The 21433-nt window shown below is 39.5% G+C and overlaps 1 protein-coding gene across 2 annotated transcripts in view; it reads left to right on the forward strand.

The window, feature by feature from the left end:
• SLC39A8 (solute carrier family 39 member 8) overlaps positions 1-21433 on the forward strand; it is a 76483-nt gene that overhangs the window by 16534 nt on the left and 38516 nt on the right. For both annotated transcript variants that reach the window (XM_058666995.1, XM_058666994.1), the window contains exons 3-6: positions 7397-7559; positions 16731-16900; positions 19452-19574; positions 20041-20208. In XM_058666995.1, the coding sequence (XP_058522978.1) occupies positions 7397-7559; positions 16731-16900; positions 19452-19574; positions 20041-20208 (624 nt within the window). The remainder of the gene's footprint in view (positions 1-7396; positions 7560-16730; positions 16901-19451; positions 19575-20040; positions 20209-21433) is intronic.

The raw sequence follows: 21433 nt of genomic DNA on the forward strand, positions 1-21433 counted from the left end.
AAATATCTTCCATCCAATGATTCACTCCCCAAGTGACCACAACAGCGGATTCTGCACCAATCTTAAGCCAGGAGCCGTGAGCTCCTCCAGGTCTCCCACATGGGTGCAGGGTCCCAAGGCCCTGGACTGTCCTCAACTGCTTTCCCAGGCCACAAGCAGAGAGCTGAATGGGAAATAGGGCTGCTGAAATTAAAACCCGCGCCCATATGGGTTCCCGGTGCATTCAAGGCAAGGACATTAGCTGCTAGGCCATGGCGCCAGGCCCAAAATGTTTTAATAATATGTTTAGGAAAGGCTATTTTCATCTCATTTTCAGGAATAGTTTGAGATTGACTGTGTGTATGGTGTGCATACATGTACGTGAATGGATGAGTGGGAGTGTATATATGTGACAGTCTGTGGGTATGTCTGTGTATGTGGGTATGAGTGTGAATAAGAGTGTGTGGTATTGTGTCTGAGTGTGTATGCGCATGTTTGTATATATGTGAGTGTGTTTGTATGTAAATGTGCATGCCCGTATGTGAGTATATGTCTGTGTATGTGAGTGTGTGTATACGTGAATGTACATGCCCATAGGTGAGTATCTATATGTGTCTGTGTTGCAGGTGGGAATTCATCAGACTTGAGGGGCTTTTGTAACAAATGGGAGAAAACCTGAGGGAGCATTAATCTGGTAGAAAGAGTGGGAAATCACTTGATTAGCTGCCTCTCAAACCTAGAGATTATCGCTCCAGAGGATTTGTTCAAACCTTAGAAAATTCAGCCTTCTGCCTTGATAAGATAATCATCAATGAGCTTTGAAGACAAATTTAAGGTTGGTAAAGGGTGATTCAGCTCATACATATATTGAACAACACAAGGGAAGTTGGAGTGCCTCTGGAGGTGCCTGTAGCTGAGCTGAGGTAGTCCCAGCATTGCAGCAAGAACCGATCTGAGAGTGACTTCCTCAGGCACTCCTGCTTTCCACCCTCCTGCTTGGCTGTGGAGCAGTTAAGTGAGCAATCCCAGGTTGTTGTTCAGTGATTCCAGGAAGGATGAATATGTGGGACTGTTCAGTTGTATCAAAGGTTAGAAATGTGAAGCTCAAATCACCATTTTTCAATTCAGATACTGAAATGGTGCTCTTGGAATCTTGGCTAGATGCCTTGTTTGAAACTCTTCATTTATCTTTCCTTTCTGCATTTGTTTTCTTTTGCTTTTTCGTAGTTTTGTTTGAGGTGTTACTATGAACTTAAGCCAATCAGTGGATAATGAAGTAGATTTGAGCGCAAGGATTTTGAAATTTCCTATTCACTAATAATTAACTTTTTCTTATTTGACAACGTTGCCGACAATCTTGGCCAGTTAGATTGGTCTCATCTGTAAAGTGACGTGATCTCAGGTAAAAGAGTCAGCCAGGTGAAGCCTGGATACAGCTTTCAGGATGGTGTACAGCCTGAACTTGCTGGTTTGATGACCCTGTGAGAGCAATACTTGACAGCAGGGTTGTCAGTGAGGGTCTCGTGCAGGGATCTGTGCCACTTCTGGGCTGTCGGCATCTGCTGCTTTAGGAATACTGATGTGCCTGCTCACTTTTCCTATGGAAAGATTTATTGGGAGACAAAGAATCATGATCATCTTTTATCTCCTTCATGAGTCTCAGCTTGATGAGAAAACCCGATTGACATTTGAATTACAGGATTGCTTGTGAGGCCTCATTCTACATGGATCCTGAATGTGATCTAAAGGTCATTTAAGTTTATGAGGGGTATCTCTAGCAGGGGTGAAAAAATACACTCCTTGCTGGGGTTTAGATGATTCCCTCTTTGAGTGCCTAAGTTCCCAATGTTAAGTAAAGACACAACAGCCAGAAAGAGATGATACAGTTTTGCATTAGCTTGTGTAATTTTAGTTTATCTTTCTAAGATATATCTTCCTCCGTATTTCTTCTGAGATTCACTTCAGTAGGCAATAAGGGCATTAGAGAGGTGACAAATGCTAAGCATCTATCACAGCTACAGTCACAGTGGCTCTGCTTCCGAAACTCCTGTGCTAACTATTCCTTCTAAAATTCACTTAGCAACTGATCACATACTTTTTGGCTTACTGGTTAAGCCACTTCTAGACAGTGCACCTATCTTTTCTGGGAAATCCTCTCTGACATTTCCTTTTATCTAACAATGCTTCATGCATAGCTTTACATCTCTGTTTTCTATCTATTTATCCTGCTGAATGGTGAGCTTGTCAAAGATAAGGCCCTACTAGAAACCTGTCCCAGAGAAAGCGTAATTCACCTGCTTGGTGAATGAACAGATAACTAAGAATGAGGGAGAAATGGAATGGGTTTCTGTGGGAGCAAAAGTGATGAACATTTCTTGTGAATTCCTATTAAACATTTTACCCATGGCATCTTTTTAAAGGACAGGAGGCAGCTGCTCCCACCTGGGATATGAGCAGAGTGGGTTGCAAGACTGTTTGCACAGCTGCACACATGGCAAGCCTCAACAAGGACTATAGTTATTGCTGAGAAATAGCAGATGTTACCATGGCAGAGGAAGGCAGAGGAGGGTAGAGAAGTTACTAAAGGAAAGGAAGTGACACAGGGCCCAGGTACAGCTTCTCGCTTACTTTGAGGCTCTGTGATGGAATTTAAAGTATGTAGCTCAGTTATATAACAGCTGAGCCAATGTTTCATATGAACGTTGATGGTCCCTGAGTCTAAATGTATCACCCATTGTTCTCCCTCCCTGCACAGACAGATCATAGCTCTGCCCAGCAGTGCCCTCACACTGGGAGTGTGAACTTCACACAGAACCCAGTACGTTGCCAAATAAACTCTGACACCATCTCTGGGGTGACCTATGTTTGGGATGTTTCTGTACTGTTGTGGTGTAAGGGTGCCAGCATAACGAGCATAGGATTTTGTGGTCCTGTTGTGTTATTTAATATGTGCCATTTAACGAGAAAGCAACATACAGGGGGAAGAAACCACTGTACATGTTGAGAAGGCTTGGAGAAGCTTTAAAGCGTGGAAAAGCTTATAATTTTGTTTTCTCACAGGTTATAGATGCAGCATTCATTCTCTAGCTTTCAAAAAAAAGACATTTTAAATCATTGTTTTGTGAATCTGTAAAAATAGAGTCAGGAAGGCACACACTGAACTATTTGCATAAATAATTTTCAGTGTCGTTTGGGGGTCTTGTTTAAAATGCAAGTCTAGTCTTTTACCTCCACCTCTACCCTCTGTGGCATCTCATGTACTGAAGATTGTATTTGAAATTACTGTAACGTGACGGACTGTCAGGTAAGAATTAACTCTGATGTTAAAGAATATCTTTAGAAAGGTGCCTGCCTACCAAGTAGTAGGGCAGTTCCTGGATGAGTTTCAAACCAAAAAGACCCCAGCAAATGTCTGGGTGGTGTTCTTGAGAATAGTGTATAAAGCCAAATCAGTAAGCAAGAAAGCTGCCATTAAAAGGAAACCTAAAATGGATGATGAAACAGTGTTTCGTTCAGGCCCACACTATTCGGTGCAATCACATGGAGCTGTTTGTTAGAAGTCGCTTTTGGCATCCTACTGCTTCCATAATTTATGTAGTCCTATTTTTTTTGGAGGTACAAGGGTGTGTTTGAATTTCTTCAGTGGCAGTGGTTCAACTGGTTCTGTTGTTTTCCCTCACCATTCAGGCCCTCGGCTTTCATCTGTTGTTTGTCCTTGCTTTGGGAGACACCGCCCTTTCTTAGAGGAGGGTGGCCTTCTTTTGTTTCAGGCTCCACTTTTAAAAATCAAAGTATGATAAAAATCAGGATTATTCCTTCCAAAGCCAGAATAGGCTGCTGTGCAAAATTTACTTGCATTTGACTTGCAGACATGCAGCTCTTTAGGATCAGTGAGGTCTGTGATGAAATCAGTGTTGACACACTGCTACAATTCTGTTCCTATTTGCTTATCTCAAGGCCTTGAGTTTTGTTGTCTTCTCACCTCTGTGTGCTTCCTAGTGATTGGGCTGTTGCTGCTGTCTTGTCTGTGACAATCTGGCTAACATGTCTACACACATGCTGCACAGATGCTCAAGGCCCTAAGCTGTCTTACAGTATTAGATATGTATTCATTTGACAACACCATTAAAAGGAAGTTGAATGTGAGAGAAGGTCTTTAGGGATGTGTAATTGGCCGTTGAGGTGCATAGTATGCACAGTATGTAACAGGCTGTAGTTTGTGTTACTTAACTCTGCTAGGTTGCTGTACTCTACAATTTTTTCTTGGTTTTTGTTCTATTTTGTATAAAATATTGTGTGTTGTCACATGTACTTCCTGATCCATTAAAGGGTCCAAATTTGAATCTGGAAAGAATAGCTTAACAGTTTTAGGATGCTAATTCTGGGAGGTCTTTGGAGATTATCTTGGAGCTTCCTCTTTTCCTCTGTTTAACATTTAAAGGAGCTTGAAGTCCATGGAGGTTAATTTATCCTTGCAGGAAACAGTGCTGCGTGGTGTTTGTACTGTCACACCTGTTATTCCTGGAACCACACAGAGGCCACTTGAGTCACCTGAGTTCTGCAGTTTTTCAGTCTAGCAATTAAGTTCCTGGGTGACTTCATGGTGATGAGGAAACTAAACCCAGTTCCCCGACTTTAATTGACTGTTTCCTGATTTTCTTTATAAACAGTAGTGATCTCCTTTTGCAAAAACCTCACCAATTACATAGTTTTTGTTAATAAAGCAAATCACAGTACTTTATAATCAAACAATTAGCATCAACTTTCAGGTTTTCAATGTATTCATAGTGTGTTAGTTCAGGTTGCCAGAACAAAACACTATAGCCCAAGTAAATTAAACAATAGAAATAGATTTTCTCACAGTTCTGGAGACTGACTATGTCAGACTAAGGTGCCGGAAGGGTTATTGTTCAGTGGTAGAAGCTTCTTCAAAGGAGAGAACAAGAGTAAGCCAGCAGGCTCTCTGATGTCTCTTCTTACAATAACAACAATCCCACTGGGCCAGAGGCCTGCATTCATGAGTTCAGCTAGCTCCAATTCTCTACTGGATGCCCAGGAGCCTTAAAAATACAGATTTTTAGGAAAGACAACTCAGTCTATAGCATATTGCTAATGTCTTAGTATTGTTTAAAGATTTACTTAAGTGTGCAAAGAACTTTTCTTATCTACGTTTATTAGCAGTGTATTTTTATATTTGAATGAATAGATACTTTTCACATTATACTTATGACATTCATTTTGTTTTCCTTAAAGAATTCAAGTCTATGAAATATACTTTATCCTTAAAAGTTGACCTGAGAGTAAAATGATACCTTTAGCAAGTTATCTTCACAGATTTTTCTAATGTAGTTTATGGCTCCTTAATGGTAAATGCATTTCTAAACAGCATAGCACTATTTTCAAAACTATAAAATATAGAAAATATACCCATGCTCATTGTGAATAATAATACATATTTTAATAAACAGTAATTGGGACCAAAGTATATTTTAAGGTAGCTTTTATATATTGGGGCTACTAATGTTGCAAAGAAGAGGAGTGAATTGCTTTTTTTTTTTTAAAAAAAATTGATTTTATTATTCTTGCAAAGTCAGATATACAGAGAGGAAGATCTTCTATCTGTTTATTCACTCCCCAATCAGCTGTAATGGCTGGAGCTGAGCCAATCTGAAGCCAGGAGCCCAGATCCTTTACCAGGTTTCCCACATGGGTAAAGGGTCCCAAGGCTTTGTGCCATCCTCAACTGCTTTCCCAGGCCACAAACAGGGAGCTAGATGGGAAGTGGGGCTGCTGGGATTAGAATTGGCACCAATAAGAGATCCCAGTGTGTGTGAGGTGAGGACTTTAGCCATTAGGCTATCATGCTGGGCCCAGGAGTGAATTTCTTAACAATGGAAATGTAAGGAACCAGGTGTTTTTTCTACAATAAATGCCACAGAGAGCATGCCAATAGCCTCCACAAAATATCCATGCAAACTTAAAACAAGTAAACTGGGAGGGAAATTAAGATCACAAAATTGTCTTAAAATCTTTTGTATGTATTAGTTTTTTGCATTTGTTTATTTAATAAATTTTTAGTTTGAAATTTGAATTATGTGATACAATTTCGTATAGGCTTGGATTCCCCCCAAACTCTCACCCCCCATCAGATTTCCCCCATTTTGTTACAATAGTGTAGTCCTTCATAAGGAATCATAATTCTATTAGTGTCTTATTTAAGTGTACCCTGACATTGTTGGTACAGACAACGTCAGACAGTCCAACATCCCATTCTCTATACATGTCCAGCAATTTCATTGGGAATCCATCTTTTGTCTGGAAGCAGGGATGTATGTTACATTATACTCCCACATCTGTATATGGTAGACCCCAGTACTCCATCAGTATACATTTCCATAAGTGGGAAGCCATGAAACAAGGTCAACAACTGGTATGAGTTAGAACAGCCATAACAACAACAAATTACAGCACCATGAAAAAATATGCCGCTAAGTAACCAACACGTGGTTGACAAAAAGGAAACATAAAAGTCTCTTGGGAAAAATGTCATCATATAATCCGTGAGTCTGTGATAAGTTCTACAAAAGAAAAGAAATTATTTGGAATAAACGAAACTGAAATAAAAAAACATCAAAACACATGGGATATAGCAAAAAAAGCAAACAAACATACAAAAAACAGTATGGATTGGATCATTGAAGTTATACTTTCCATGTTGGTTTCCTTATATAAGATAAAACATATGGTATTTGTTCTTTTGTGATTGACTCATTTCACTGAGCATAATGGTCTCTAGTTGGGACCACCTGGTTGTAAATAGAATAATTTCATTCTTCTTAATAGTTGAATAATATTCCATGGAGTAGATGCACCACAGTTTCTTTAACCACTCTTCCTTGGATGCATATTTGGTTTGTTTCCATGTCTTTGCTATTGTAGATTGTGCTGCTGCAAATACAGGATTACAGATCCCCTTCTCATATGCAGACTTCACTTCTTTTGGGTATATTCCTAGGAGCAGGATAGCTGGGTCATATGGCAGGTTTATTTGCAATTTTCCAAGCACTCTCCATACTGATTTCCACAGTGGTTGTACTAGCCTACACTCCCACCAGCAGTGAAGGAGGGTGCCTTTCTGCCCATGTATATATTAGTTTTTAAAAAGGCCCTAGACACTTCCAAATCAATGGTTATATTTTTGTCTGCAATAGAAACACTATTGAATAAGATGATTTTTCTTTTTGCATTTTTTGTTTCTATGTTTAAAAATTTGGTCTGTGTTGCAATTTTATGGCCCATGTATTTCTTTGGTGTGGTTTTGTATAAAGAGTTAATGCTATACAGTCTAGATGGAGTACTGCTTTTGTGTTTTTACAATGCCCACAAACATGTTTTTGCTGTTTTTTCTCTGTTCCAGTGTTTATCTGCTGAGGAGATCTTCTCCCTTCATGGTTTTTCAAATGCTACCCAGCTAACCAGCTCCAGCTTCTCTGTCATCTGTCCAGCAGTCTTACAGCAACTAAACTTTCACCCTTGTGAGGATGAACCCAAGCACAAAATAAAACCAAGTCTTTCAGAAGGTATACTGTGTGTGTTTCTGGCATTTCTGTGAAAAGTCTTTAAACCAGCATGAAACATAATTAATGTGTCTCTTTTTTGGCTTTATAGCTTTAAGTGAATCTATTTAGAACGTCTTGGTAAGCCAGTTATCTTCCATCTTCTGGTTAACTTCCCCAAAGTCCAGAACCAAGATCTCCATTCAGATATCCCACATGCCTGTCAGGGCCCTAAGTATTTGAACCACTGTCTGCTATCTTTCAGCATGCCCATTAGCAGAAATCTAGATTGGAAACAGTGGAGCCAGGGCTTGACCTGTGATTCAACATGGGCTGTAGGAATCTCAGGCAGCAACTTAATCCATTGCGTACTAGCATCTTCCCCTCTATTACCTGTTGCTTATCATAGTATTTAAAAATGTGTCAGTTTATCTGCATTTTCAGTGAATAAATTCTTTGCTTCTAGATGAGTTCTTAAGGAACTGAGTTATTACTATTTTAATATTCGTAGATAAGATGCTGCCGGAGACCAGCTCCGGCAAAGGATGCATGGATTGGTGAGATGATATGAAGAAGAGATAAGACGTGGACCACTATGACATCATGCTCATAATGGACAACTCAGAAAAGTTGCCTTCTTTATTTATACACAAATCATCACAAGCTTTTGCACAATATCCAATTGTTTCATTTTTACTTCATGGTTAAGAGAATACAAAAAACAATCCTAAAGAAAACATTTTCAACAAGCCATTACTCATTGAAACCTGCAATCACCTGGCTGAAGCCAGGAACTCCACAGTTGGCAGTACATGTGGTTGCATAGTGACAGGTGGTTTACTTATAGTCAAAATCAATTTTTACTGAACACAAACTAATATTGCTTAAAATATTAAGAGTACAGAATTAAAAGATCATAAATGAAAGGATTTTATAAAAGCATATAACGTAACAGATTGTTTGCTAAATCTTATGATCAAATCATACATTAATTACCGTCACCTTCACCTAGTGCTGATACAACTGTTTTTTGTTCTTTTGTTAAAGGGCAGTGAAAGGGATCAAGGCAACTCAGCCAATCTACAAACAGAGAGTCTTTGCAAGAAACTTTTATCTTTATAAACTGTTTTCTTTCCCTAAATATAAGTGCCAATATAAGATAGAGATTTGAAGCCATTTTGAGGGGGTTCACATTTGTTTCCCTTTAGAAGATGTCCCACATAATTTTGCTTTCTGTGGTGAGAAACTAAAATGTATCATATCAGGTACTGTAACAGTTCAAGGCGCATGGTAAGCAAACTCATTGTACCTCCATAATTGCCATCTGTTCCAAGATATTATCAAGCCATTTCTTAAGGAAAACATTACTTATACTAGGACAAAAGTGGGCACATAACAAGATGTTTGGAAACATTGTGGGTTCAGTTGTACTATTGTATACTTTTAGCTGTGTGTCATAGCCTTATGTCACTAAAGATGTCTTTATCCTAACATGATTGATCAATTTGAGGTGTCATTCCAGTTACAGGAATCATTTCACATTAGCAGAAAAACAATAAGAACCACCTCAGGAGAATTCTGTGAAACATCAGAGAGGTGATTGAGTGTCCATACAATGGGGTGAGGCAGCAATGAGGTGACCAGAGACATTCTGCCCGGCCTTGCCTCATAGCCAGAAACTCCTTGTAGCCTTGCTAACCGAGGAGTGGTGCTCATCACACACCCATGCCATCCGACCCAACTGCATGGCTCCCCACAAGATGCAGCATCAGATATTATTTTAAGGATCTTTAATGTTGATGCTATAAATAATACTTTGTGTGTTGGTTTATTCAGGAGGCATATATATTCATAAATATGTATATGTGTGGGTGGGTTTCCAATGGTAGGAGCCAAGAACTCGGTCCAGACATCCCATGCGAGGTGCAGAGACTGAAGTGTTTAAGTCATAACCTACTGCCTCCTCAACTGTGTGTTTGCAGGGAGCTTCAATCAAGAGCAAGAATTGGTGATCTAACCTAGATCCTTTAGTTGGGATGTGGATGTATCTCAATGACAAGATGAAATACCTATCTCTAAATACTATATTTTTTGAAGAATATCCTCCTGGGAAGGCATTTTAAAGTATAAGAAAGCCAGTGCATTCTTAATATGTAGTTCCCATGTTTAAGCAGGTAGGAATATACTTTTCCCAGTCAGATAGACCTAGTTGTTCAGGGAGTCTATTTGGCAGTTATGCGCAGTGTCTATGTGCTATGTCATGGTGGTTAACCTGCCATGCAAGGATATTTTAATTTTATTTAAAAAGTTCCTTCATAAGAGTCTATTGAGTAGTGTGTTGAAGACAGTTCTGTGCATTGAGAACTCAGTATTGAACAGAAGGATAAGTTTCCTGCCAATTTTGGGCTTACAGTATATGGGAATGAAGACAGATGATGTTTATTTATAAATATTTCTAAATGGTTACTTAAGCAAAGAAACAATGCAACTTAAGAGTGATATGTGCTAGGCTTGGCACAATGGCTCAGTTGGCTAATTCTCCCCTTCCAAATGCTGGGATCCCAAAAAGGCACTGGTTAGTATCCTTGTTGCTCTGCTTCCCTTCCTGCTCCATATCTGTGGCCTGGGAAAGCAATGGATATTGACCAGGATCTTGGGATCTTGGGCCAAGTAGAAGACAAGGAGGAGGTTCCTGGCTGCTGGCTTTGGATCAGCTCAGCTCCGACCATTGTGGCCATTTGGGAAGTGAACCAGCAGATGGAAGATCTTTATTCCATGTCTTTCCTTCTCTCTGTAAATCTACCTTTCCAATAAAATAAATAAATAATTAAAAAAGAATGATGTGCACTAAGAAGAAAATAGAAAAGGGATAAGAGGTAATGATGGGGTGGGTATGAGTTTTTTTTTTAAAGATTTATTTATTTTATTACAAAGTCAGATATAGAGAGAAGGAGAGACAGAGAGGAAGATCTTCCATCCGATGATTCACTCCCCAAGTGAGCCGCAACGGCTGGTGCTGCGCCGATCCGAAGCTGGGAACCAGGAACCTCTTCAAGGTCTCCCACGTGGGTGCAGGGTCCCAAAGCTTTGGGCTGTCCTCGACTGCTTTCCCAGGCCACAAGCAGGGAGCTGGATGGGAAGTGGAGCTGCTGAGATTAGAACTGGCGCCATATGGGATCCCGGGGCTTTCAAGGCGAGGACTTTAGCAACTAGGCCATTGTGCCGGGCATGAGATTTTATTGGATCAAGGAATGACAGTATTTCTGAGCAGCGTTTGAGGGGTCGGAAAAGACCATGGGAAGATCCAGCATAGCCAAGGAGTGTGTGGCAGGAGCAACGAGCATCAGGAACATCTGCGTATGTTAGGACAGTGAGCAGGTGGGAATGTAGAAGGAGACAATGCCTTGGAGGCAGGTGGAGGCTGGACAGGAAGGCCTGAAAGACTGTGAGCAGCTTACTGGTTTTTATTCTGTGTGGTAAGAAGCCACTCAGTCTAGGGTTCTGAACAGAGGGCTATGGTCTTATGTGAATCTGTAAGACACTATTTGTAACTGCACTTTGGAGCATAGGTTTTGATGCCTTGAGAGCAGAGGCAAGGTGATTGGTCAGGAATACATCCTTAATAAGAACAGGATTTGGAGAAGGTGGGGCAAGTATGACTGGGGAGAAGCAGTCAGATTCAGGAAGAATTTTTGAGACTATGCTAAGTTGTTTGCCTCTGGATTGGACGTGGACCAGGCAAAGAGAAATCATGATTTGAGCCAGGAAACTGGGGAAAGAGTTGCACCATTTCCTGGGATGGAAAAGACAGTACAGCAGCTGTTTACAATGGAGAAGGAAGTGGTGGGGATGAAGCATAAAATGCTTGATGACACTTTGAGACTGAAACAGACCACAAATGGTCATTGGTCTGTACACATTTGGCCCTCAGAGAGTCTAGGGAGATTTTCCATCTTAGAGGTGGTGTTTAAAGACACTGGTCTGAATAAGCTCATTGAACAAGAGCATGGATATGGAGCAGAAAATATAGGAAGAACAAAGATGAGAAGAACAGGGAATAGTCTACAGAGAAGTGTCATTTTTATTTTCTTTTAAATTCCTATGTGTATAGAAGACTCTTCAAATCCTTGTGGAAAATGGAATTAAAAGATAAATGTATTTTGGTGCACAGCTTTAAAAAAAATCCATGCATGTGAACATATTCAGAAAGTTCACATTAGTGAATATTGTAAAACAACTATGTGTAGAAGGACATTCAAACTCTTTGCTATTGTGGGAGACATAGCCAGTTGAATCTCCTCTGAAGGCACCAGGAACAATTAATATGGAAATGAATGAACAAGATACATCCTAGTTCACAGGTTTAGATAAAGAATCTGCTAGAGGAACAAACTGTGTTTTGGGGAACTGTACCTTGCAGTTGAGATGTAAATGGCTCAAGCCCCTCCTCCCTGGATGTCTGTGTGACTACCTTTCTTTAAAAGTCCGATACTGTTAATAAACTTCAGCTATTGACCATCAGTGAGTAGTCCACGTGTGTTATGGTCTCCATGCATCAAGTTGCTCACTGCAGGACAGTGACAAATATGCATGGATTTCATTTTTTTACATCAAAATAAATATATCACTTAATTTCATTTTTCAGGAATAACAAGGATAATATAAAAACAATAATAACAGCCAAGTGTTTGGAAGTACTTATGATTTGACAGTCATTGTCCCAAGAACTGCCCATGTAACTATGATTTTTGTCAGTACCATTCCCATTTTATAGCCAAGGAAATAGAGGTATAGGGAATTAAAGATCACTTACTCAAAGATTCATAATGTGCATGTGGTTGAAGAGGATTCAACCCAGTCATTTCAACTTTAGAACTCATGTTCTGATTTATATGTGTAAGTGCTTGGAAATGTGCCTAGTCCACAGTAAGAAGACTGTCTTTGCTCTTCTTATATATATTTATAGGTTCACCTCATTCTTTGGTTTTCAAGTAATTCTATTCTTTTTCTACAGAAAAGTAGTTTTAAAAATAACAATACCTATTGGGTTCTTGATATAATGGTGCATTTAACAGAGAGTCAAATCTGAGATTATCCAAGAAGATGAAAAATGAAAGCAAAATCAACTGAAAGGGTTCATGAGATAAGCGTTTTATAAATATATTTAGATTGTGATGTTACAGTAGGCCAAACTTCTCTGAGATGTGCCATTTGTGATTTTGAAGTTGACTTTCAAGGGCTTTGTAAAAATCACATTGATGATTTAAAACTATAAAAATTATAAAAAGTATAATCAATTGGTGGCAAATTAAATTCTTTAGGAGATAAATTAATTACATTTAAGTAATTTAATGTTCTGAAGTTGTCCCAATTTTTATGAGTTTATAGAATACTGATTAATTCCGATGATTGGAAGTCACAGAATTTTGTGACTTCCTTGAAGGTCATTTAATCCTACTTTGTAATACAACCAATAGTGTGTTTCTAAGTATGTGGCTTCCTGTGGGTACAAGACTTAGGTGAGACAAGAACCCAGCCTTCTGACTCCTAGTTATTGTCTTTTTGCTGAGTAACATGAACTAAATTAACTAAAATTTATATGATGAACTACTTATTCCTTGTTTTGGAAGTATAAGTAATAGTAAAGCATACTGGCTTCTTTAAAAAAAACTCTGATATGGGAATTGCTTTTATCTCTATTTTATTTATTAAACATTTTAAATTAAAATTTTGACACTAAATTGTACATATTTGTGTGGTACTATATAATGCTTCAATTCATTATTTGTTGTAAATGTCTGATCAGGTAAATGTACTTATGCATTCAAACATTTACCATTTCTTTATAAAATATCCAAACTCTGGAACTTCTTACTCCTATATAGTTGGAACCTGGTACCCATTCCTATATACATTTTAAATACAGAAAATAGAAGCTTAGTAAAATCGAAGAACCAACTCTGTGGAACCAACAAGGGGAATAATATTAAATGTGTTAAGTGAGTGAAAGTAGGAAATATTCCTAAAATAAGAGTACCTTAACCTTAAAGAGCAAAGTACCTTAACACATAGTTAATGTGCAAACTATTATTACTAACATTTGGTGGAAGTCTAGGAGAATGTTCTGGAGTTCAAGCAGAAGTAGAAGAGATCCTCTATGAAAGGGATGATTAAAAACATCCTTTGTGTATATGGAGACAGCCATATTTTCATACCCATTCATTCTTAGGTACCTCAGCTGAGTGGACAAGCTTACTCCCTGCTCCCCCGAATAATGTCCTAACAATACCAGAAGGGAACATTGCAACGTGATTGTTCTCTCAGTTGCCAATCTGGTTCCGATAATTGTGCACAAGAACAAGGAAGATTGGAAAGATTGTGTTAGCAGATGAGTTGGTAGTTTTTGAAGCATGCATTAATTCATTCGGCAAGGATTTGGCAACTTCTTGGGCACTGAAGATGACTGAAGTATAGCCCTTCTCTTTGAGAATCTCATATATGGGCAGTATGGGAATCCCAGGGTGCAAAGCACTGTTGCCTGGAGAAGCGGGTACATGTCATTGAGATGTTTGTGTTGGTATGCAGAGGCAGGCATGATTTTCTCCAGCAGTGAAGAGGGAAGAGTACTTCCAGATAGAGAAGCCCAGGTGTGCTTGGAAAACATACTGTCTAGGTCAAGATCACGGTGTGAAGGGGATGGTTAACATTGCAGATGCTAAAATGAAAGGCACTTTATAAGGGGCGGCTTTGAACAGGGGGATGTGTTGATCACTTTTGTGGTTCAGCCTAGAAGCCTGAAGCCATATCAAGTTGAGGGGGGTAGGCCTCAGAGAAAGCTCTCATACCATGTGTGATGAGGGAATGTGAGATGGTGGGTGCCTGAGTTCCCCCACAAGATGTGAAGATGGAAGTTGGAGATAAGGAATACCGAGGTAGAAGTGATAGGGTTTAGTTACCAACTATCTATGACTGGTGGAAAGTGAGAGATTGAAATTGATCTTGGTGTTTTTGCAATTTTTGGAGGCAGTGAACCAAGAGTATTGGATTAAATTTTGCCAGGGGGAAGCAAGTGAGTTTAATACGTGTGTGACATTTCCCCTCTGTTTGGTGCTCCACAGTTTCTTGGCCTCTCATGTTTAGTGTTCCACATGTATCTGTCTTGTCCACCCAATGATATAAAAATATCTGCTGAATGAATGAATGAATGAATGAAGGCTTGTACTGGGATAAAAGACTGTGTTAAGGGAAAACATGTAGATATAATGGAGGAAGATACAGGCATGAGAATTTTGCCTTAAAGGATGGTACAAGGGGGTAGAAAGCTTTGTTTTAGGTGATGGGGTAGTGAGTGGGAATGAGGTGGATTTGGGATGACTTTGTAGGGCATGGCCAGGATCTGGAATTGATAGGAAAGTGGGAGAAGATAAGGTCATGAGAATCAGTGTTGTTATGATTGTTAGTTATACAAAACCTTTGTTATCTGTTTTGTCATGCTTTGTGTGTACCACTGGTCACTTTGTATCCATATCACTCTGCATGTATATTTCAGGGTACGTGTATGTGTATTCCCCAGCTCCCATACAAAATACTGCAAAATCCCTGTTGGCAGGAACTGTGGTTTGGTCTGCATCCTTGGCTCAGTGAATATTTGCTGTGTTTATTTTTCTCTTAGAATTGTTAGACAATTCTTAGAATGGGCTAGGGTAATAACATAGGCTTGTATTACTGAGCTATAAATCAGGATAAAATTTTTACAATTTTATTGGATCTCTCAGGCTGTTTAAAAATTTTATGACCTCCAGAGGAGTAATCACACATATTGCTGAAACATAGGTTGGTCCAGGAGCTAGGCTACCAGAGTTCAGAACCCAGCTTTTTCTGTGTGTAGTTGGGATAGGTTATTGGGACTCCACATGATGTGATTCCTCAAGTGTAAGAAGGAGGTAAGAGTAGTATCTCATGAGTGACAAGTATCTCATGAAGACTGGATGCATTAACACATGTTGTCAGGTTGTACAATACCTGGCACGTAGAGACATTGAATATAAAGTAGTACTCGTGTACTCTACATATAGTAGCAGTGAGGAAAGTGATCTTCTGTTTGCAGTTGGTTTCTAGATATTATGAGAAGTGATAATGCAGAGACAGCGTTCTCAAGTTTTGCATTGTGTTTGTGTATTGTATATGTCACCATAGGCACAGCCACATGTTGCACAATTCTGTGCGTGGTGAAATAGCTGAGGCTGGACTGCCACAGGTGTCTGTCCTGTGTATATTTCACTTGCGTTTTTATTTTGTCCTCAAACCAACCTCTTTAGGATCAGGAGGGGGAAATTGAAGCTCAAAAGCCACAGGTTACATCTGTGTTTAGCTTTAGAGTTTAGTTAGTATACATCTATTTCACTCCAAGCAACATACTGTGTACCTACAGGGCCTCTGGCCCTTGGTACTGAGAACTGAGACGCCCCACCTCTGTGTGTCACCAGCATCTACCTTCTATTAGGATATATGGCCTTATTTTGAACCTGCTGGGCGACTTGTGTGATACCACTGCTCCCTACCTCATGGCTCCCTGCATTCTCTGCGTAGGTGCTCGCTTGCCCTATGTTCACTCCAGGTCCTGGGAGGTCCCAGCTTGGGAGTTGAGGCACTGCTGCCTTCTTGGAAGGTTCTCTCTGGAGTTTGCGGAGAAGTGATTATGGCAAGCCTGGTGTCAGTAGCCATGTCCACCTTGAGGCTAACTCACCCTAACCCATCCAGGTCCACCTTTTTTGTTTTTATCTAAACCCACCCCAATGCCTACCACTGTATCTTTCTCCTGAAATTCACTGTCCCTCTATATCCCTATGAAAGGCTGCATTTTCAACTAGGCATTGAGCCAGAGGTGAAAATAGGTGTCTTGGAACCTGTGGACCTCAGGTTGTGAGTCACTACCCTGGATGTCTGCCAAATTGTCTGTAATCTGTAAATCTCTTTGATCCCATAACGTTGATTTAGCACTGATTGAAGTGTTGCCATTTACTGTGTGACCAGCTCTCTGTGTAGTTTACATTAAGAAGATTTTTTTGTTGTTTTAAAGTTTATAATTTTCAAGCTTTTAAAGAAGAAATTTATTTCAAGCTCAGTATAGACTAAGATGTCACCTGATTGTTTGGCTCAAATTAATGTCTTCTCCCTTTTCCTTCTAACTCACAGTTTGGGGATATGGACTGCTGTCGGTGACAATTATTAATCTGGCATCTCTCCTTGGATTGGTTTTGACTCCATTAATAAAGAAATCTTATTTTCCAAAGATCTTGACGTTTTTTGTGGGTCTGGCTATAGGGACCCTTTTTTCAAATGCAATTTTCCAACTTATTCCAGAGGTAAGGGTATTGGCTATTTGTGAATAATTGTTTCTTTTAAATGTTTTAGTACTTTGCACATTTTTAGCTCTCATAATTCTCACAACATTTTACTGTCTGGTTTATAGTGTTTTGGATAAGGGAAGGCTGAATCATGGCAATCATAAATAGCTGTCCCAAGTTGCAGTGGATGTTGGTGTCAGAGACAAAATTAATATTCCAGGAAGCCACCAGGCATACCCGGATGGCCTCAAATGCCTTGTACTGGGCAAATTTATCTGCTTCATTGTTTATTTATTTGTTTCTAAAGAGCATGCCATGTTGAATTTACTGAAGATTTATCAGAAAGTTTCCTCATGTATTTGCTACAACTTCAGGGGAATAGAGAATAAGTCAGTGCGTGGTTGGCAAACCATTTCATTTCTTTTGACTGTGGGAAAAAAAAATCAATTGTGGGTGAATAAACTGCTATTTATTTTTTGATGAAATGTGCTATTGATCTGGCATTGACTACAATATACTATTCAATTACAACAAATAATATGTATGTTGTATTTCAGATCTGTATTGTGGTTACATAAGGAAGATAAATAGGAAAAGGAAAATCAGTGAAAGGAAACAGACCATGGTAGAGAAGACCAAAGCAGAGATTCATGCAGGAGAGGGAGCCACAGAAGGACTAGAGAAATCTCAGAGCACGTGAACTGTGTCTCCCTACCTGTGATGTCCACAGGGAGGGACATGTCCCAGACAGTGAGGACATGGTGTTTCAGGGAATGTTGTTATCAACTTAGAAGTTCTAAAAAATTATAGCCAAAACATCTTTTAGTTTTCACATTTACATGTGAAATGGAGCATATAACTACATGGAGCCACAGATTTTATAATTATTATAATATAATATTGAAATTACCTTGGAGACTATCCACTTCAAACTCTTTTAACTGGAGAAAAGAAAAAAAAAATAAAAATCTAGACCTATTCAATCACTTGTTTATAACCACACAGCAAGCTATTAGTAAAACCTGAATGACAGTACAGATTTTCTGGTTTAGAAATACATCATAATAAATTCAACAGTTTCACTGGGAAACCATCCCTGGTCTGAAAGAAGGGCTGGCAGAATATCATCCCCTCCAATTAAAAGCCCCTACACAATTTCAACAACAATTTACAATTTATCTGGACAATAAGATGCTGGACTCTCTGCATGGTCCATGCCCGCAATGAAGGAATCATGAACTGGTTAGGATCTATACTACTGTAACAATGTGGAGGAATTCAGTGTGGGGGGAGGGCTTGGAGAGGGGTTGGGCGGATTCCAGAGCCTATGAAACTGTCATAAAATTAAATAAATGCAGTTAAAAAAAGAAATACATCATAATAAAAAAACTAAAAGAACCCAGAAGTACATTATAATAAATATATTTAATAGAATATAATTCTGTATGTTTATGTATTTATTATATCATCTGATTTGTGGGTCAAATTAATACTGTATTGGACTAGACATTTTATGCCTATGATTTTAAGGTTTTCTATTTTCTTGAAAATATAGTAATATAAGGAATATGTAATACCTCAAATTTTCATACATGGTTATTTCTTTTTTTGTTATTTCTTTATATTTTCATTACTTCTGTGTAGAGTTTATATGGTATGTATTTTTATGGCTTTTTACACTGTGCAAACAGTCAGAAGTCATTCCTATGAAGATGTGGCCCTGAGGTCTCCTCAGAGATGTAGAATAAAGCCCACAAGCCTTCCTGCATTCTGCCCCGGAGGGAAGGTTTACAGTGTGCATGCAGAATGATGCAGACTCATGATTTTTACTTGTTACTCTCTTCTTCCATTTTATTTATTTTAAATTTATGGTTTTTTTGCTTATTAGGAATACCTGGATTTGGTTTATAATGTTAAACTCTAACTTCTGTGTTTGTCTTCGAAAATATGGACTATTACATTCTCACATTGTGTATGTGTGTGGGGGAGAGAGAGAAAGAGAGAGAGAGGCAGGAATTACTTGGAAATTTAACTTTTTTTTATTCTGTGCTGAGTTCTTGGTTCTTTCTTTCATCCTCTAGGTTCAAAAGTCAAAAGGCTCTCTCAGGGGAAAATTGTAACTCAAGTTTGTTGCCATATTGACTTTAAAACTTTGATTCTGGCTATGATTGGTAAATGAGCATATTTGGAGAAAGTGGGTAATTCACATATCATATAGGTTTATTATCTACATCTAATATTGTCTTCTAAAGATGGAAACCAGTGCTGTTTCTTTATGACTAGAAGTTCGTTCTTTTGAGGCCAGTCATTCTTCTTGGTGTGTTAGCAAGGACACTGAGACCATCTGATGGCAGTATTTAAGGGGATAGCTGGTTATAACAATTCTGTTCTGTCCCATGGAGGTTGGTTGCTCAAATTTTACAGTCTTTATTTTATGATGTTGGCAGATAAATTCACAATATTACATTATTGGGAAGGTAGATTTAGAAGTTTAGGAACAATTAGATGGTGAAAAAATGTTATCTTTCTAGAATCGGTTGATTTTTCCCCAAATTCTGCCTCCCTTTAGGCATTTGGATTTAATCCCCAAACTGACAACTATGTTGAGAAGGCTGCTGCTGTGTTTGGTGGATTTTACATATTTTTCTTTGTGGAGAGAGTGCTTAAGATGATATTGAAAACATACGGCCAGGTAAGTGAACTTAAAATCTCTTGATATGTCATCCTCTTAGAATTGTGTGCATAGTCTTGTTTTAGACTTGTGAATGTAGGGAGAATGAAAGAGTTAATACCTTGACGATTGAGAAAAGCACTTGCTTCATATTTTAGACATTGGGGCAAGTATGGTTGTAATTTAACGTCAAATGTGCATAATTAGCATCTCATTCATATTAATCAAAATAGGAAAGTATATGAACCCTAACATGAAAAAGTCCAGCAATAACAGAACCTAATAAATTAAAATGCTTTCAAAGAGATAAATTTCATCTAAAAAATTACTTATGGGAAAGTTGTAAACATTTTCTCTTATCAATAAAAGTATCTTATTTTTTAGCTAAATATTTTTTAATCTAAGAACTGTATTTTCTTATCTAAACGAGCATATGTATCGCTTTCTGTTACATTTTCATCCTTTTCTTTTTGTTTGTCTTATGTAGAATGATCATACCCACTTTTCCAACAACGACTTTGGTCCTCAGGAAAAAACTCATCAACCTAAAGCATTGCCCACTACCATCAATGGTGTGACATGCTATGCAAATCCTGCAGTCACAGAGCCTAATGGACACATCCACTTTGACACTGTCAGTGTAGTGTCTCTACAGGTATTTCTTGATTCCAGCTTCCCTTTTCAAATCTGCATGTTTCCTGTTGTATAAAGACTGCTGTGACTCAGCATGGACAATGTTTTTGTATTCACAAATTGTTAGCTTGTTCCTGTATACGGGTAAGTGGGACAAAGGTCTGCATTATTTGACATTTTCCCTCTGCGTGTTTAAGCAGAAGTGCTGAGAAGGAAATTTTGGATTACTGTATTTAAGAATTCATTATTTTTTAAGAGTACCAAAATATGAAAGCCTGTCATTTTGATGTATATGATATGTAGCAAAATTAATTCAGATTATTTTTCTTAGTTATTTGAAGGTCAAAACTAAAGAATTCTGAGTATAGGTTCGGGCCTAGGGATTCGGGGGCAAGTGCCGCTCCTCACAGTGTGGCGGCTGTGGGGGGTGCCCCTGCCGGGTCGGACCCAATGCTGGGGGCTCATGCCAAAGACACTGCTGCAAGGCAGTGAACGAATCCTCGGCCTCCCCCAGGACCAACGAGAGCTCTTCCCTCAGGGTAAGTCCACCATGAGGGAACTTGGGAACTGGGTTAAAATTCCTAACTCCGCCCAGCTGCTAATATCTTGTGGCAGGGTGAATTTGGGAGGGGTTCGGGCCTTGGGATTCGGGGGCAAGTGCCGCTCCTCACAGTGTGGCGGCTGTGGGGGGTGCCCCTGCTGGGTCGGACCCAATGCTGGGGGCTCATGCCAAAGACACTGCCTTAAGGCAGTGAACGAGTCCTCGGCCTCCCCCAGGGCGGCCAGTGCACCATGTGGTGCCAGGCTCTGCGTGCTGGCCGCCCGGCCATGGAGCTCTGGGGTATTGGTTGTCTGAATCGCTGCTTAGGTAGCTAGTTGAGTCAAGGACGCTAAGTCACACTGTCTAAGGCAGAGGCCAGGACAAGTGATGGACTGAGATAAGCTGAGTCAGAGCAACCACTGGCAGGCGCATGATCTACGGCTAGGAACAGGCCCAGTTGGGGAGGCATGGGGACACCTTAACTGGGTTGAGGTTCCCACCAAGGGGCACGTGTGCTGGAATGGGGATGCATTCTATCTAGGAAACAGTTGTAGTCACCCGAGGCACTAGTGTGGGCTGGGATTGGATGCACCAGGCCAGTTCAGATCCCAACACCATCTGGTGTCATGGAGAACCAGAGGGTAGATGTGGGACTGATTAGGCTGGGTCTCAACCCCTTACTGAGCCATGCGTGAGCTGTACGTGG

The sequence above is a fragment of the Ochotona princeps genome, chromosome 7 (genome assembly GCF_030435755.1).
Source record: "Ochotona princeps isolate mOchPri1 chromosome 7, mOchPri1.hap1, whole genome shotgun sequence".
Classification (NCBI taxonomy): Eukaryota; Metazoa; Chordata; class Mammalia; order Lagomorpha; family Ochotonidae; genus Ochotona; species Ochotona princeps.